This window comes from Schistocerca americana, chromosome 2, assembly GCF_021461395.2.
Source record: "Schistocerca americana isolate TAMUIC-IGC-003095 chromosome 2, iqSchAmer2.1, whole genome shotgun sequence".
Classification (NCBI taxonomy): domain Eukaryota; kingdom Metazoa; phylum Arthropoda; class Insecta; order Orthoptera; family Acrididae; genus Schistocerca; species Schistocerca americana.
Window position 1 is genome coordinate 473,446,513 of NC_060120.1, and position 20,488 is coordinate 473,467,000.

Consider the following 20,488-nt stretch of genomic DNA (forward strand, 5'->3'; position numbering starts at 1 on the left):
GTAGCCACACCGATATATAAAGCTGTTCAATGATTGCAGCAGGGCTGGTAAATAACATGGCTGCTTTGACAGTTGGCCCTGCCCCTAATAGGGTAGGATAAGCCTGTGAGAGAACTTGAATAGGAAGTGCTGGACAAGTTTTGCACCTGGGTCTTCCACAGGGATATGATCCTTGTGGTAAGGGGTTGGGACTGGGAGTGGCAGAGGGATGGACTAGCATGTTGTGGAGGTCGGGTGGGTGACGGAACACCACTTTAGGCCGTTCCCAGAACATCTCCCACGAATCCATTTCCCTCCCTATCCCTAAGACACCCTGCACACCCACGTTCTACATGTTTCTCAAAATCCACAAACCTAACAATCCTGGACGCCCCATGGTGGCTGGTTATTGTGCTCCCACTGAAAGAATTTTGGCCCTTATAGACCAACACCTCCAACTGACTGCCCATAATCTAGCCTACCATACCAAAGACACCAACTACTTTCTTCATCGACTCCCCATCATCCCCACCCCTTTACACCCTGGATTCCTACTCATCACTGTTGGCGCCACTTCCCTGTACACCAACATCCCTCGTGCTCATAGTCTCACTGCTATTGAACACTACTTTTCCAAATGTCCTTCAGACACCAAACCCATTACCTCATTCCTCATACACCTTGCTAACTTTAGCCTAACCCACAACCACTTCTCATCTGAAGGAAAGGTATATAAAAAAATTCTGCAGGATAGCCATGGGCACCCGCATGAAACCCTCCTACACCAACCTTTTTATGGGCCATCTAGAGGAGACCTTCCTAGCCTCCCAAAACACCAAACCCCTAGCCTGATTCAGGTTCACTGATGATATCCACATGATCTCGGGTCAGGGCAAAGACATCCTATCTTCATTCTTTCACAATCACAACGTCTTCCCATCTGCTTCATGTGATCCTACTCATCCCAGTGTGCCACCTTCCTAGATGTTGAGTTACCCCTCTCTGATGGCTACATCTGCACCTCTGTCCAAATTAAGAGCACCAACCACAAACAGTACCTGCATTTTGACAGCTGTCATCCCTTCCACACCAAAAAATCTCTTCCATACAGCCTGGCCACCCGGGGACAGCACATCTGCAGTGACAAGAACTCCCTTGCTCACTACAGTGAGGGTCTCACCGAGGTCATCACAGTTTGGCACTACCCCCCAGACCTAGTCCACAAGTAGATCTCTTGCACAATTTCCCCACACACCCCCAATCCTCCCACCAACCCCAAGAACCAGCCACAAATGGAGTGCCCCCATTAATCACTCAATACCATCCTGGACTGGAACAACTGAACCACATCCTTCACCATGGCTTTAATTACTTGTCATCATGCCCTGAAACGAAGGTCATCGTACCCGAGATACTTCCCAGGCCTGCTAAAGTGTTGTTCTGTTACCCTCCCAACCTCCATAACATCTTAGTCAGCCCCTATGCCACTCCTAGTCCCAACTCCTTACCACAAGGATCATATTCCTTGGGAAGACTCAATCCACCCACCAAGCACTTCGTATTCAAGTCCTGGTACCGGTTTATCCTACCCCATCAAGGACCAGGCCGGCTGTCAAAGCAGCCATGTTATTTGGCAGCTCTGCTGCAACCATTGCACTGCTTTTCATATTAGTATGCCTACCAACCAGCTGTCCACTAGGATGAAAGGCCTCTGTCCAACTGTGGCCAAGAGCAAAGCAGACCACCCTGTGGCATAACATGCAGCTGAACATAACACACTTGATTTCAATGGCTGCTTCACTACCCGAGCCATTTGTATCCTCTCCTCAACCACCAGCTTTTCTGAACTGCACAGATGGGATTTATCCTTACAATACATTCTCCGCTCCCACGATTATCCCGGCCTCGACCTATGGTAACATACTGTCACCATACCCTCCAACCCAACACTTTCCACCCCCTCTGTCCTATCATCTCCTCCCCTTTCTCACCTCCCACACTGTTTATTTGTAGCCCTCTTCCAATGCATCCACATGTCTTTCCCTGCTCCTATCCTTTTTTGCTCCTTTTTTCTCCTTACCTCCCTGCACCACAACCTTCTGACACTGTGCCTGTAAGCAATCTAGTCCCTGCACACTCCACCAGACAGCATTCGTCTGTCCCCCCATGTGTACACTACCATCCCTTCCCCTTCCCCTTCCCCGCCCCCTCCAGATTGCTGCTTGCATTCCACATGATAGTTGCAATCTGGTCTGAGATGCTGTGGTTGTCTATCGTGAGTGTGTGAGGTGTGCCTGCTTGTGTGTGTGAATGATGTGTGTCTCTCTTTTACTGCCTTTACTTGCATGCAACAAGAAAGTCACACACTGGACGGGCAATAGCTAAAAAAGACAGAATTCCACATTCCACAATAAGGTAACAAAACAGTAAAAACAAATTTGGAAAAAATTGCTGTAACATATATATAAACAAGCAGCCTTCTGCAGTAAGGGTCCATTTAATTAAAATCCTTCTAGGTGTACTGCTACAGTGTATAACACTAAAATAACATTAGTGAAAAAACAATATGCTCAATTATAGCCACCCTCCCCCTATCTTCCAAGCAATAACAACAGTTTATACACTGAGGCAGCCACAGCAACGTAGCCAAAACATCTGTTTCCAGTAATTTCTATGATCATGCACCAGTCTATTCAGAAGAATTTTTATGAAACTGAAAAATATAGCTAACCCGGTATTACCCAATAAATGTGCAACTCCTGTCACATCAGTATATGTAGACCAAATACGCAGTTGTTTTAAAACCAGATATGTGGAACTCTCAGACTGTGAATGATTTAACTGAAAATGAAGATGAACAGTTGCTGAAGTGCTTATATCCTGTGACACTGCTGACACAAGTCAACTGGTTTTATGTAATAATGTAAGATAACCTCTTCAAATATTTCGCAGTTTTCTTTCAAAAAGTAGTTTGGTAGGTCTGACTTCCACAACAAACTTTAGAAACAGGCACAGAATATCCATCAGCTTAGCTTGCTAACACTTGCCTCGGCCTTTTGCTACAAGTTCAAATGTGAATGGCAATTATTATCCCTGATCGCAGGAACAGTATTAAGTCTTATCCTGTTATTCTTCCAGAAAAAAGTTTTCAGGCTGATATATTAATTACAATAGTTCTGAAGATACCACATTATGCACTGAAACATATGTGGGTAAAAGAAAACTACAGCATACTGCAATGAACATAATCAGTTTTTGAAACTATACTGTGATTGGATGGATAAAAAATCTACTCATGAAGCGGCAGCAGGAGAACACACATTAAGGTATTAAAGGTTGCGATCTTTTGAAGGAAGTGGGTCATTCTTCTGGCAGGACTGAAGGGGAAGGAAGAGGGGTGAAGAAAAGGAGACTGGTTAGGTTTAGGAAAAGGAGTACAGTTCAGAAAAGTTGCCCAGAGGTCCATTCTTTCCAACATTTTGCACACCACACCTAGAATAGGTTTTCACTGCCCTCCCAATCTTTCCAATATCCTTATCACACCCTACACTCTTTCTGCACCCATTTCCTTACTCAATGGCTTCTATCCATGCCACCGTCTCTGTGTAAGATTTTCACTAAGCACCCTCCTACCACCACCTATACCAGCGCTGTAACTGACAAAACAAATATTATCAATGAGAGAGTCACTCTGAAATGACACATGTTGCACACCAGCTGTTCTGTGAACACCGTTTGGCCTTTTACATTGGCATGGCTACCACCACCTTACTAGCTAGGATGAATGGACTTACGCAGAGGCATGTATACTGGTACCACATATCCTGTTGCAGAATATGCTCTACAACATGATGGTCGTGATCTCAATGCCTTTTTCAGCATACATGCAATCTGAATTCTCTCCTCAGGCACCAGTTTCTCAGAACTCAGCAGGTACGAGCTGGTGTTACAAAATGTACTTGGTCCTTGCCACCCAACCGACGTGAATTTAATTTCTTTGGTCTTAGCATATTTTCACAGCAACTATTCCTTTTTCACTTCCTTTTTGTTTTCAATAGCTTTCATTTTCTATAACATACAATGCACTTAGCTTTCTGTTCTTATTAACTCATGCACGATGTTTTGGTAGTAATTTCTCTCTTGCGTATTACCCTACCTTCCACCTTTAAGCACTCAGATTTTCACATCTCATCTGGTGCAGTCCCCAACAATCAGTCTTTCCTTCTCATCCCATCTGGTAAATTTCCCCTGACCCATAGTTCTAGATAACTTTTCATAATTTTACCCATTTTCCTAAACCTCTCCAATCCGTTTCCTTCCCTCTCTTCCTTCCCCTTCAAATATTCTGCCAGAAGAAGTAGCCACAGGCTACAAAAGCTTGCAATCTTTAATACCTTTATATCTGTGTTCTCTTGCCACTGATTGATTAGCATATTTTTTATCTATCCAATTACATTATAGCAATACTGCATTATAAAAGGCAGATTTTCATACCAATTTCTCAAGTTTTTCTTTGCAAGCACAAAAATAAAGAGTTATGATATTCAAACATCAACTTCAGTGTAAATATCTTCTCATGTGTGACCACAATATCAAGGTACCTGAAGTCAGACACCACTAAAATACTTTCTTAACGCATAATTCTGTTTGCCCGTTCTGTTAACACAACTGGAATGCAAATCGGGTCATTACTGCCCTGCAGTAAAGGTGTCTACTCACAAATTTACTCACACTATTTCTTCTGTCTTCAATAACACTGTCGATCAAATAGTCCACATGTCCAATGGACACAAAACTTCAGTGGTAAGACAAGTTACATCATCAGGTGTGTGTTGACAAACTGAATGATCTGGAGACACATGGCTAACCCCATCCACTATGCAGGGCATTCCACAAGCAGTCCATGCCAGAGCGTGACTGTGTCTATGTCTGTGGGCAGCAACACCCGGCAGCTCCAGTAGTGTGGTTGTAGGCACTCGGAGCTGCCACGGCTACTAGCTCATTGACTTTGCTGTGTCTTCTTTATTAGACTAAGTGCCAGTTCCCAAGCTTTGCTGAGACTACAGACACAGTCCCAGTTAGATGAGATAGTCACTGGTGCATGTTTCAATGGACTCACTAATGACACTGTCCCATTGTTTCAATGTTTGTGTTAAAATAGTAGTGTGTACGTATTCCATAACACAAAACTCAGACAAATACTGCTCAGCCACAGCAGACTAGTTAGGATATATTACCTGCTGACTCAGGCAATGCTTCTTTGGTCGTCAACCACAACGACTGCACTGTGAAGGTGCGGGGCCTGCTAAATGATGACTCCGAAAGGTGGATCAACGCTGGAGAACTAGACCGAGATATTTCTCAAGGACTCGGATTTACCAGAGGGGGGTTACCAAGAAACTGTTTCCACAAAGACCCATACCACCAAGATGGGCTCCATAAGATTTACTAAGACGAGGTGCCATTACATCCCACTGTCAGTAACAGCAGGGCTCCTACATATCTGAAGGACCGGCAAGGCCCTCATGTGGGTAAATGTCTGCATCACAAAAAATATTATGAACAGATGGAGGGCATCACAATGGGCACCCCACTCTACTTGTGATTGCGAATCTGTTTATGGAGCACTTTGAGGAAGAAGCCATAAAGTCATCCAAATGTAAACCCTCTCGGAGCAGGCTGAGTGCACTCTGCACACCGCCACTACAGTATAACTATGGGATGGAAAAAGTTGTGAAGAAAGAGACAGCCATTGCCTTTATACCACGTACCACAAGGAAGAGACAGCCATTGCCATTATACCACACACTGGAAAATTATCAGGTAGAATCAGGCACATAATGGTAAAATACTGAGAAGTATTATCTTCTGCCCATCCAATGAAATATGCACATTACTGTCAATGCCTAAAATGACCTCAGTTTACAGAGGGGCCAGGATATAACAGATTCCATGCCAATACGGCACTACATGCATTGGACAAGTAGTGTGAACCATCGAAGATCGATGACAACATCGACAGCACCAACAACTGACGTATGCTAGAAAGTCAGCAGTCATGTATCACTGTCTGTCTGAGATTGTGCAGTGCAATATTAACACACTATAATTTCAGCACAAATCCCAAAATACTGGGATAGCACCATTAGAGAGGAAACTGAAATACACAACAGGAACAATCCCATCATCCAGGACTGTGATTATAATCTCAGTGTGGCCTGGGAACCAGGACTAGGCCTTCTTAATTAGACACTCAGCAAACGTAACAAACAGGCGGCCAGGGTGGACGGAGAGCCTACCTCCACTCTACCACAGCTGGGGCACCCGGCCGGGTATCACAAGCCACAAGTTCCGACGCAATTCTCTCTTCGGCTGCCAAATCTGCAGATACAGCTTTTGCTCTCTTTAGCACCACCAATTGCTTACACTTCAGTCTGTGTAATTTAGATTACCATAGTCGTACCTTGGTTTTCAGTCAGATGAGATTACACAGTTATGATATTTTTTGCAACATGTGATACTTTAGCATCTGATGGCCTGTCATAAGTGACACGAAACATATAAGCACATATGAGAGCTGTTATACATTTGTGTCATATCGCAAGGCAAGGAAATTTATGTACTTGCTTCCTGAAGTAGATAGACTGCCAGAGTGGAGAATTTAAAAAGTAGCCGCTTCCCTTGTTTTTCTCCTTACTCGTAGATTTTAAATGAGGTTGCCATTCAAACAAACGTAAGGGAGATTTCCGTGCGTTGATCTGCTGGTATGTGCTGAACCTGCTCATTAACTGTTTTGAAACATAAATTTCCACTCACTCTTTCAAAACAATCACGTATTTGTATTCAACATACTTAGTTCACTTGTCAAGCTAATCCTCTACGAAAACATGAGCTTTCGGACAATAACCACCGCCATCTTCGTCAAGACAGCAATTGACTGTCACAGAAGTAACAAAATCGTAAAAATGTAGCAGTGTTCATTGCACCAACAATGATATGTTACTTACAGTGTCTTCGTTCCTCTAAAAGTGTACTGTTCAGGTGCCTGTTTCCATGCACTGCTCAGTTGGAATCCCATATTTCTAATGAAGTTTTTGACGCACATTCTAGTCTCCACAGTCCCTTTAATGATTGAGTACCACTCACTTGAAGTGTGGGCTACAATCTTAGTCTGTTAAAACAAGATTTTGTGTTTAGCTGCTACCCTGTGTTTGAGGACAGCAAATTTTTTCTAGATTCATGTACTTGATGGACCATGATGTTTGGTCCAGTGCCAGAAAATTATGCAAGTCCTACACAGCTCCTTTCACATTCTCACAGAATACTGTAAACAGCTGATACTGTTATTATGAAAGCCCTTCATGGGGCACAACATCCCTCAGATTTTATTAGGCAGCCAAAATACAGTTTTAATCTCAGGTCTTTTAAGGTTTGTCCAATTTTATTTGATGTTGCTCCAAAGAAGAGATGGAACATTGTGTGCTGATGTTGTCATGTTGCCTAGTTGGACTTAGATTTGCATCTTCTGAAGAGACCTGACGTTATTTCATGTTTCAATAGCCATTTTGTCTGGACACAGAAGTTCGACAGTTTATTTCAATGCCAGCTGCCTCTGTGGTCTACTGGTTAGCATTACTGGTTACTGAGATGGATGTCCCAGGATCGATTTCCAGCAGCAACTTCAGATTTTTCTTTGTGGAAATGTCAGAAACAGTGTGCAATTAGCCTTGTCAGACCTAATTAGGAACTGCTCAATTAAACAAGCAGTGGAACTGAAGTGGCATCATACTGAACAGTTTGCACTATGTTGGGAGCAAAGCAACATTTATTTATTTATATCAATGCCAGGATTATTTTCATCTAATGTACCTCTAGCTCTATGTATCAGAGTGTCTGGCACTACTCTCTTTTGGGCAGGATGATGAAAACTGTGCCCATTAAGATAATGGTTGTGTTTGGCAGTTTACAATACACTGGGGGTCTCCGTCATCTGTCTAACTTTTGCTCAACCAGAACGTCTAAGATAGGTAGCTTTCCTTCCTTCTCCATATCCACAGTGAACTTTATGTTAGAATGTATGTCACTAATGTGATCAGTGAATTGCTGAAATGTTTCCTTTCCATGATGCCACATCGTAATGATGTCATCATAATCAGGGCAGGTGAAGAGGAGAAATGTGTAATTCATGCACACTTACCATCATCCTATCCAAAAGAGAACAGTGATAACATTCTGATACAGTTCATCTTTCATATCCATGATATCTTAATATTATAATGTAATGGAGGAATCACGGCAATAGGAGATGTATTGTAACCTACCCTACCCACGTGCCCATACTACAAATGTGAAACCAACTTTCGTCATGTATCAAATAAGCCTCTGGCTCACATCTAAAGAAGTCCACCATGTTGTTCACAGAAATTTCACTGATAATCTGTATTGATTCATTTTACAAAATCCAAGAGAATAAAAATATGACATATCAAAAGCAATCACAAGAGCATATCACTGAGGTTTGTAGGTGTGGTGCAAAGACAGACTTCTCTAAATCCCTTGCATGATGGGTCACAGATTTGTGGGAGACTCAGTTGCAAGCTCTGTACAATACAACCATGCAGCACATCCTACTCCAGTTCCATTACTGGCTTATCTTATCCTGTCATATCAGAGGCAGGCCCACCTGTGAAAGCAAACATGTCACAAACATGCTCTGCTGCAATTTATGCATAATTTTTTGTGCACACATGACTACCCACAAGAAGTCCAACTGAACAAAGGACCACAGCAAAACTGTGGCTGAGAGTGGAATTGGTTATCGAGTCACAGAGTACGCTGCTGAGCACAATGTGCTCCATCTTAATGGTTGTTACCTGGCTCCTTCACCACAATACCAACACAACATAATTACATAAATGGGAGTTGTCTTTGCAACACCCTCTTCAATTCTGTAATCCTCCTGGGTTCAATTTTCTCTAGCACCAGCTCGTTACCCACCAGCCTTGTGACCCTAATTTCACTATCCTGCATCCAGAACCCTTCTCCCTTTATTACATTCCCCCCTTCCCACTGTGCACCATGCACAACTACCCCTGACTGCCATCATAATGAGCTCACCACACTCCTATCCCATTCTCTCCCTCCCAGCTGTCAGGTACTCTTCCACAAAGTTTTCTCCTGCTCCCTGCCTGGTTTTCTCCTTTGCCTACTTCACCCAATACAACCCCTCACCTCACTCAAGTTGGTGAGCCAGCACAATGTAGTCAGCCAGGCAATGTATTCAGAGAGAAGGGGGTGGGGGCATGCTTCAGTCTGAAGGAGGATCCATTCAAATGCTAAAAAAAATTCTGTCTGGTTTATGAGGTGAAGGTAGCACAGACAGTCAAACACAAACAACATATTTAACCAAGCCATGCTTAGAACTTGCATGCACACTGCTGAAAGATGTCATCATTTTAAAATACCATCCAAGGGAATTATTTTGTGGAAAGGAATAGAACCTTAAAAATGTAGTAGAAGGTATACAAGATTGGGCCAAATCTAAAAACTGGGGAAACAGAGGGATAAAAGAGTAGTCTTTGCAAAGGGGAGTTGTAATGAGTTCCAGACTAAGAAAACTTGAAAAGAGGCCCCAACCACAACCACCCTGTCCCTGCTCCAGGAGTAAAGTAAAACCTTATAACTGAAAAGAAAAACCACTTTCACAGAAGAAACTGATGACCAGTTCAACCAACAGTGAATTGTCTGCCAACCTTAAATTTAAGGAATCTGGAAGACTTTACTTAATATTAAGGGCCACCACTATATGGGATACTATCAGTCTGGCTCCACAACCACATATGGAGGATGGTTCATTACACAAGAGGAAATAATGAAGACAGGGAGGGGTGGAAGGAAGAGTGCCAAACTGCAGTCGACTCCTTGATTGTGTGGGGTTTATTACTGTGAACAGCAGCACACCAGATGTCATTCCACTTTTGGGCAAAGAGAGATCAGACATAGATCCGCGTGTCTGCAGCTGGAATCATGAAAGATAATGGGGGTAAGTACCTGTTTCTCTAGCCAAAAGGTCAGCCAGTTCATTCACTGGGATGCCCACATGACACGGGACCCAGAGAAAGACAATTGAGCAGGTGGCATGGCCAAGGGTGAAGAGAAGGTCATGGACAGCAGACACCAAAGGCTGACAAGAGTAGCATCAGTCGATAGCCTGCAGGCTGCTCATTGAGTCAGTACACAATAAAACTCTGTGGAGAGAGGCCTGAGAAACAAAATGGAGGGTTCTGTGAATGGCTAGGAACTCTGCTGTGAACAAACTACATGATCTCAGCAATAAATGGTGTTCTAAGCCAGTAGGAGACATGAAAGTGTATCCCGCCCTATCTATCATCTTAGAACCATCATTGTAGAAGATGGTGGCACCCTGGAACTCTGCAAGGATGGCATGTCCAAGATGCTGGAAAACTATAAAGGTGACAGAGACCTTAGGACCCTGGAATAGGTTGGTCCCAATCAGTGGTCCAGGCACCATCCAAGGGGGGTGTGGGAGGAAATACATGGGGCGCATTGCAGTGCGTGGAGATGGCAATCCCAACAGAGAGAAGTGAGACGCATCCAAACCAGTGATCCCACCTATGGGCGGTTATCAGGAGGGAGGCGTCCCTCGTTTAAAAGGGAACAGGGTACACGGGATGGTCAGGAAAAGTGACTGCGTAAGAAACCAGGAGCTGGCTCCATCATATTTGTAGGGGGAAGGGGGGGAATCCCTGCTTCTGCATGGAGGCTGTCAATGGGACTAGAGCGAAAGGCACCAGTAGCTAGGTGCACCCCTCAATGGTGAACAGGGTCAAGTAGTTTCAGAGTGGAAGGAGTCACTGAGACATAAACCTGACTACCATAATCTAGTCTGGACAAAACCAGAGCAAGATAAAGATGGAGAAGAGTGGCATGGTCTGCACCCCAAGATGTGTGGGCCAGTAGGCAGAGAGTATTAAGCTTCCACTTGCATGTAGTCTTTAGGTGGCAAGTACGGGGCAGCCACATCAGCTTTTTATCAAAAATAAGGCCCAAGAAATGGGACTGTGCTACAATATCAAGGAGCTGGTCACCTAAATAAAGTTCTGGATTGGGGTGTACTGTGCGTCGATGACAAAAATGCAGAACCTGCATTTTGGAGGGACAAAACTGGAAGCCATGGGAGAGAGCCCACACAGAGGCCTGTTGTATGACACCTTGGAGCCGGAGCTCAGCAGATGCTACAGAGTGTGAGCTGCACTATATGCAAAAATCATCAATGTACAAGGCTTGTGTAACCACAGCCCCAACAAAGGTTACAAGCCCATTGATGACTATGAGGAAGAGTGTGACACTTAAGACAGAACCCTGTGGGATACTGTTCTTCTGAACCTGAGGGGTGCTGAGTGAAGTGGCGACTTGAACCCAGAAGAGCTGGTGGGATAAAAACTCGCAGATAAACATCGGAAGGGGGCTGCAAAAGCCCCAGTCGTGGAGGGTAACTAAAATGTGATGGTGCCAAGCCATGTCATATGCCTTATGTAGGTCAAAGAAGACTGTGACAAGGTGCCATCGGTTAGTAAACGTCTATTGGATTGCCGCTTCCAATCTGGGTAAATGGTCAGTTCGAGATCATCCTTCCCAGAAGCCACACTGATTGAGGGACAAATGGTCCTGAGATTCGAGTACCCAACATAATCTGAACCTAACCATCCTCTCAAGCAGTTTATAAAGTACGTTCATCAGTCTAATCAGGTGGTAGCTGTTGAGAAACATTGGGTTCTCCCCGTGCTAAATTATGAAGGGATAACTATACTGCCTCGCAATTGCAATGGGTAAGCACCCGTGAGCCAAATGTGATTGAAGACCTTGAGAAGATGTTGCATCTGGGTAATGTCCACATGTTGGATCAGCCAGTAGTTGTGGAATCCAGGCCTGGGGTCATGCCATGTGAAGAGCTAAGAGCCTGCAAGAATTTCCATTCAGTGATGGGTTCATTATAGGGTTTAGCATGGTGCGGGTTGAAACAGAGGGGGTCTGTTCAACTCATCGTTTCTGCCAGAGAAAGGCAGAGAGATACGACAAGGATGCCGTCGCAAAGTGTGTCATGAGATGTTCTGCAAGGACCAATGGATCAGTGCACAAAGCACCTTGGAGGTTAAAAGTTGACTGTCGCCAGTGGCACAGAACGCTAAGGAGCTTGGACCAAACCTGCGATGAAGAGGCATACGTCCCCAAAAAGGAAACATAGCACTCCCAGCATTTCTTTTTACTCTGCTTAATAAGGTAATGAGCCTTAACACAGAGATGCTTAAAAACGAGGAGGTTGGTCTGCGAAGTGTGCCGTTTAAACTGCTGCAGCGCCCGTCGGCAGTCCTGGATAGCGACTGCTACGTCCTTGGTCCACCACGGTACTGATCGACAATGAGGGGGACCTGTGTATAGGGGGGACAGCAGTGCCAGCAGCATGAAGAATAGTTGCAGAGACACGCTGCATGACCACATCAATGCAATTTGAGAGGAGGTGTCGAAGTGCACAGTAGACATATATAAAGGGCAATTGGGCCTCCGGAATGCCCAATGTGAGAGCCTGTCTGCCTGCCGGCAGCAGGGGAATGATAGAATCACAGGGAATTGGTCATCATGGGGTGACGAATGTAGGGAAGCCATCAGAGCAGAGGAGGAAAGCTGCCATGAGTGGCATTGAAGTGGATAGGGGAACCGTCATTGAGGAGACAAAAATCAAAATCTGTAATAAGTTGGCCAGTTAGGAGACCCCTACCCATTGAAATGGCACTCCCCACAGGGGGTGGTGGGCACTGAAGTCCCCAAGGAAGAGAAATGGGGGCAAGAGTTACTATATGAAGGTAGACAGTTGATCATAAGGAAGTGGCCTACCTGGAGGGAGGTAGACATTGCAAACTGTGATTGCTGGAATCATTTGCACTCTAACCACTATTGCTTCTAATGACATCTGAGCAAACCAAAGTGCAGACCTTTCCAGGTGCTACCCCGGGGCTGATATGTTTCTCACAGAATGCCCAACAACCACGAAACCTTGGAGAGTGGCCATCATGGAAGTGAGTTTCTTGAAGAGCAAGAAAGAATTCAGAAAAGGAGGCAAAAAGGTGCTGTATTTCAAGTAAGTGACGATAGTATCTGTTGCAATTCCACTGGATTATCATGTGGCGAGAGTCCAGGTTAGGCATAAAGAAGCCGAGAGGGGGTCAAGTCACTCAGACGGTGGTCGTCACTAACAAGGATGGGGTGACATTTATAAATAATATGTCAGACTCAGGTTGCAAGGGAGGAGATGGCACCTCCGGAGGTACCGGGTGGGCCTTGTCCTGGGGCTTATGTTTCTTCTTCTTCTTCTTCTTCTTCTCTTTTGGAGGCGCCGGAGAGCAGGGCACAGAGAGGGTACAGGCATCTGCAAGATCCGGAACTGAAAGAGAGTGAGTGACCTTGGGCCACACAGATGATGCATCTCATGAGCAAGTTGTGGTAGTAGGCTTTCGGTCTGAGAGACACTGGGGAAAGGTGTCCCATGAGGGAGCCCCATCACTGGCAGGTGCTGAAGAGTGGGAAGCACTTTTTTCGCAAGACAGGGGGAGAAGTTCCCAGAGGGGAGGTCGTGGGAGCTGCAGGGGTGAGGGAGGGGAGAAGGGGGCTGGGGTACGAAAGAGGTAGGAGGGGGAAAGGATGTAACACAGACAAAAGTTGAAGAAAGTGACACTGGATGGAGTCTCTCATATTTTTGGCAAACCTCAGCATAAGACAGTTGATCCAGGGACTTGTATTTTTTGGATCTTCTTTGTTCACTTGTAAGCTGGGCAATCTGGTGAGCGAGAGGAGTGGCAGTCATTACAATTGACACACACAGCTGGTGGAACACCGGGGTTTCCCCTCATGGACTGGGTGTCCACAGTCACCAACACAGAAGGTCTGCCGTATAGTGGGAAGACATATGCCCAAAATACTAACACCGATAGCACCTCATTGGTGGTGGGACATACGGCTTCATGTCACATTTGTAGCACATAACCTTGACCTTACCTGCGAGGGTATCCCCTCGAAAGCCAGAATAAATGGTGTGGTTGTCTTTGCAACCCTTCTGCACACGTCGAACAAAATGAATGCCGTGTTACTTCATGTCAGACCGGAGTTCCTCATCAGTGTGCAGGATGCGGTCCATATGAAAAATAACTTCTTGCACCATATTCAGGTGAGGGGTAATAGACACCGGGACATTGCCAGGATGGTCACAAGCATGAAGGGCTGTAGACTGGGCAGCAGAAGCAGCTTTGATCAACAGGGCGTTTGATGATATCTTACAGAGAGACTACTCTTCAGCAAACTTGTCCTCGATATTCTCCACAAAAAACAATGGCTTTGTGGCAGTGAATGTGTCCTCGTCTGTCCTAGTACAGATGAGATAGCAGGGAAAATGTTTCATCCCAAGATGGAGAGCCTGGCCATCTTCCAGGGTGTAGCCTGGAAAGGGAAGGCTGCTCGGTCATACAAACCAGCATTCAATGATCCTTCACCATTCAAAGAAGCAGCAGTTTGAGAACAGCCAGATTTTTGCAGTTTGATATGCTTCACGCATCAAGCATCCGCTCTGATACCACCCACTCAGATAAGGGGCTCTCCCCATGGGCGCCACCTGGCACAGTGGCCATTGCTGGGAGTTCCGATGCTCCAGGAAGACAAGCAACCACTCCATGGCATACATGGGGAGGGAACGGCTCAGGAACATACACGGGGAGGGAACAGCTCATGTATCAGCAGTGTGATCCCAGTGATGTCAGAGGGCTCGCCAGATGGGTATATAACAGCACCATCTCACAGACTGGTTACACGTGCTGGTGACCAAGTAGAGTGGAGGGGGGCTATAGTGGGGAAGGAAGGGGGGAGAGGAATCCACATCATAGACGCTAGGGAGGGAGTGCTTCCCCAAATGACTCATAATATAAAAGAAAATTTAGAAGTGGAGGTCAAACCTCAAGAATGGACCTAAACACCAAAGAGGATGAAATAGAATTGGCAGGATGAGCAAAATTGCAAGCAATACAGGGAAAAAGATGGATAGCCAGTTCGATATAAATCAGAACACCAAGAGAAGGAGAGGAAGGGGTAATGAGGGATGTGCAAGGATAGGGAGGGATGGGCAGGGTGAAGGAAATGCAGTCACAGAAGGAAGAATGGGTGCAATAGCTCAGGGCCCCGTGTGCGCCATGCACGAACTAAAAAAAGAACCATGAGCCCCCTGGCGGGCTGGTTGCCATTGTATAACCATGTTATCTGAGGCACATAAATCATATGAAGATATCAATTCATAAAGCTACCCTACTAATTTCAGACTTAAAATGCTGCTCCTTTAGGTTTTTAAATGTGAGATCTGAGATTCCTTTGGTGTAAAAAATGTTCAAATAATTTACACGTGACATCACTTGTCAACAGTGTCACCCAGCTTGATTTGTGTGAGTTACCTGAGGTTTTTAAATGTTTTACCAACAATACCATCTACTAGTTACAAACAGTACAAAAGAAAAGTGGTTTTCATATGAATAAAGCATTTTGTATATTTATTTATGAACTTGAAATGCAGACAAGAAAACTAATTAGAAGCACAATATAAGTGGAAGATATGAAATGCAGAAAAATGAAAAAAGATAGGGGAAATTATTTCCCTGGCACCTGCTCTAAAGTAAAATTAAAGGTACATCATTTGAGAATGTCGACAAACAGCAATTACATCAGTGAGGTGTTGCTATAAACTATGCCATAGTTGCTGTAAGCACTAACTTGGAGAAGACAATGGAGATTAAATATCAGAAAAAGGCATTACCTCCCCAGCGAGCATCTTCAGTCTGTTGTTCAACTATACTTCGTAAATTCATCTCACGTGGAAAAATGTTTGTTTCAGTTCGAGGATAGCTAATGAAACCTTGGGTATACAGTTTCTCAGCAATTTTCATAGTATCACGTGCATTGAGTTTCAGTTTGCGAGATGCAAGCTTCTCAAGTTCCTAGGACAAGACAAACACGAATAACCAACATTACAAGTTCTTAAAACAAACGAACAGCTGAATACAAATATATTATATTTTAATTTGTTTCATTCAGGACATTGTAATCCCCCCCCGACTCCAAAATAAATATGTCATTTCAATGCATCTCATTTGAAATTATAAATATTACAAATGTATTACACATATAACTATTAGACATCAAACAGGTGAGTTGACTGTGTCACATGTCACTCATCAAATCTATTCCTATTTCAAAATTATTATATGAGGGCAATCAGAAAGTTTCCATTTGAGGGTGTTGTTTCAGCATATGTGTAGTGTAGTGCAACTCTCATACAGGTACAAACGCACCGACAGGTAGCCAAGGGATTAGTGTGGCATTCATATCTTTCCGATGTGCATGTGGTAAATACGGAAATGTGAACTGTGGCGACCTTATTATCAAATGCGTTCAAACAGGACCAAAGTGCTGTTTTTCTTTTCTTGGCTGCCAAAGAACAAACACTGGTAGACATCCATCAGAGAATGTAGAATATGCATGGGACAGCATGTCGGTCAAAAACGACCATGGTGGAAAGATGCAGCAAATTCCATGCTGCTCGAAAATCGACACAAGACACTGGTTGATCTGGCTGGCCATCCTTACTCAAGTGGAGAAACACTCAAGCACCCACCCTATAGTCCTGAGCTCTGCCCATGTGATTATCATGCTTTCGTCCCTTAAAAAAGGCCATGAAGGGTCAACGATTCCTGTTGCACAAGGATGTGTAGCAGGCAGTTACGGACCATGCAGCAGGACACGGCGTTTTACCCAACAGGTATCTTCAACCTGGTATGTCAGCAGGACGATTACCTCAATGCTTATGACAATTTTGCCTGATTAGCACACCAACTCTGTATTGTATGGCCTTCAAACAAAAACTTTTTGATTGTCTCTTATATTATTGTTGTTGTTATTAATATTATACTAGTTTCAGTAGGAGCTAGTTTATCATTAAAACTAACAGTAATTCATAAGAGAATGTCATTAGATGTTACAAGAGTCATACTTTGTATTTAATGCAGTGACTGTAAAGTACACCATGTGTCAGATGGTTGAAGTAGTGTGGGGTGTTAAGCAATCTGCTTGTTATACAAAAATACTTCTAAAACTGCAAATGTGTTTGTTACATTCCAAGACGTATCACTGAAATCTGGCTCAAAAATTCTTTATTTATTTTGAAAATCTGTATTTCACTTTAATTACTGCCCTCCTTTGTACCAAAACCATGCCTCATACTTAACTGAATTTCTTTTTGTTCCACAACAATTCTCTCTCATTTCACCTCAAGGTGTAATTTACTTTCAATAAACTATATATTCATCCACAAACTGTACATTAAGAACATGACAAGACTCATTCTCAGTGATTGCGAGATCACGTGTCTTGTGTTATGCATTCTGAGATAGGTTTCATACCTATGACAAACACTGTCAATGTGACCCTATGCTCTCTGTTATAAAGATAAGGCTCCACCCATGCACAAGGGATCCCACTGACAACACAAAACATCAATTCACCAAGTAGAATTTTGAGATCCACAAAATACAAGGATTTTGCAAGGCCATTAAATACACCAAATGGGTAATTTCCCTTGTTCAGTTCTGCAAGGACTTCATTTATGATGTTATGTATCGCATCTCTGCAAAAAAATCCTTTACAAAAGCTGAGATGAGAGGCAGTTACAAGGTTCTGCCCAGATAAATGAGTCAGTCTGGATTCTATCATAGGCAACTTACTGAAAAACTTTTGGAAAGACTGGAAGGAGTAACATGAGCCTGTAGAGTGAGACACCTTGCTCACCTCCAGTTTTATAGGTTGGTGTTGCTACAGGATATTTTAAACAGCCAGAAAATGTATCTGAGTGACTGATTACAAAGATAACTTAAGAGTAGTTTTATCAAGTCAGTATAAGATCACCAAGACAGCTCAAGGGCAGTCCTACCATGTCATAAGAAGATTTTAATACTACGTTACATACAAACATCAGCATTCCCAGTGAAATTATTTGTTTTTAGTGGACTGATGAATGTTACAATCTTATTACAGGTTATGTTATTGAAACAAATCTCTATTGGTGGTGCAAGCAAATGATTTGAATGGCAGAGCTCTTTCGTGCCACTTGGTTTCATATGGATACTATTTATGTTTGTTTCTTGTTTCGTATTGTTCCAAACAATTTTGTCTTATTCTTAGAGTGTTTTATTGTCTGTTCAGCTTTTATAATACATAAAAAGGATTTTACAGTAATGGTTGTGATGGAATTTGAATTCTTGGCTACAGCTTGTTCTCAGAATTAGATCTCTTCCTTGCACAATATACTTTAATCTTAGAGTCCTTGCCCATGTTCAATTTTAAGCACTACTGGAATATTTTTAACAGAGTTAAATATCCATCTACACTACCTGCTTTATAAAACTCTTCCCACTGTTTGTAGTATAACATGGATTATTCATGCGTATAACCTACGTCCCACTGTGGATATTCACACTGGCAAAAGATGGCCATCCATCTTATAAACATTTTATGTAGTGTATACAATCCACTGTGTGCACACCAATCTGTGATTTGTGCTGATTGTATGTACCTGTTTTGTAACATAGTAGGCAAAAAGTGTGGCATAGTGAGCACAACGGCACTTGCTGGATGTGGATGTTTATGCCTTGATGACACCCCTTGAAGTTGTCAGGAACACACATACACACACTGGAGATAACACAGCATGTTCTTTCCATAATTTATCTCTAAAACCTGCAATCAAGTTGCTGTTTATGATTCCATAATACAATATTTTTATTTTATGATCTACATCTACTTCTACATGGATATTCCACAAACCCACTTAAGTTCCTGACAGTGGGTTCATCGAACCACCTTCACAATAATTCTCTATTATTCCAAACTCAAACACTGTGTGAAAAAAGTGTATACCTACACATTTCTGTGCGATCTCTGATTTCTCTTATTTTATTATGATGGTTGTTTCTCCCAATGAAGGTTGGCGTCAACAAAATATTTTCACATTTGGAAGAGAAAGTTGGTGATTGAAATTTCATGACAAGATTCCGCCGCAGCGAAAAATACCATTGTTTTAATTATGTACACCCCAAATCTGGTATCATGTCAGTAATATTACCTCCCTTACTTCGCGATAATACCAAATTTGCTGCTCTTCTTTGAACTTTCTGAATGTACTCCGTTAACCCTATCTGGAAAGGATTCCAGACCGCATAGCATTACTTTAGAAGAGGACAGACAAGTGTCAGTATATCAGTAGCTGGTCAGTGTATCTTATTTTTAACATCTGGTCATCATAGTCAGATAAACTATTGATTGTTGGTTTTACATCTAAATCATGGAGAGTAGTTAGGTCTAAAAACAATTTGTCAACAGCTGTTGCACTTCACACTTTGATTCTCGTAGGTAATTTTACAGTGGCAAATAACGCAAGCTGTACAACAGCACTAAGTTTTCTTGACAAGTACCAAAGAAACAAGATAACTAAGGGATCTGAAACACGAATTGTTGGAAGGTCCAGACGGTTCAGTAAATTTGGTACCCTCTGACATTCCATCTACTTGGCTACACCAAAACCCATACATCACTGAAGTTTTCTCTCATCTCTGATTTTTCCACATATCCACTAAGCCTATATCCCAACTAACAGAAGTAGCAGTTGAGGAGAACATGGTTGGAGAAAAAGGAGTGGAAAAGATTAATGGCCAACAGATCACCAGCTGAATCATCTTGTTACACTTCATGGATTAACTCAAATATTTAGTCTCTCAAAATCTTTATTAGTTGAATACTGACAGTTTTTTTGCAATAGCCAATTATGCCCCCAATCATTCCAGCACATTACATGTTGATACAAACTAGATTGTGATGGGCACTGTAAATCTCAACCTACGGTTTTTTTTTTTTTTTTTTTTTTTTTTTTTTTCCCCCAATGTTAGATTTTTTTGCCCTCCTGATTTGATGCAGGCTGCATAAATGATAGAAGAAATCATCATTATTACTAGCAAAATTTCTGTATACTGAGATGACATCCAAAGCAGCAGCTCTGTGGGATTCAGGATTACTAAAATATAAGTGCTAAAACCACTCTAAGTTTCTCATGTAACATAAAAAGGAAACAGAAATATTCAACAATGCATAGTCACTTGTTATAAGATATGTTGTAGCTATTATACAACATGGGTAGAGCTGGTCAACAAGGGCTATAAAATAAATATTGTGATTGGTTAGAAAATGTAACAAATAATTTTTAACCTTAGAATCGGAGGGAAATAGTTTTGATGCACCATTTACCACTATAGAAGTGTTATTATGCAGAGGTGGTAATAGTGGAAAAGTGACCCACTGCACTACAAGAAAACACCACTCCACAGGGGAATTAAATGTTGCTGCTCAGTGGCAA

At 42.9% G+C, this 20,488-nt stretch overlaps 1 protein-coding gene across 1 annotated transcript in view; it reads right to left on the reverse strand.

Moving 5' to 3' along the window:
• LOC124595268 (DNA topoisomerase 3-alpha) overlaps positions 1-20,488 on the reverse strand; it is a 181,940-nt gene that overhangs the window by 92,991 nt on the left and 68,461 nt on the right. The window contains exon 7 of the mRNA XM_047133942.1: positions 15,845-16,025. Coding sequence (XP_046989898.1) covers positions 15,845-16,025 — 181 coding nt within the window. The remainder of the gene's footprint in view (positions 1-15,844; positions 16,026-20,488) is intronic.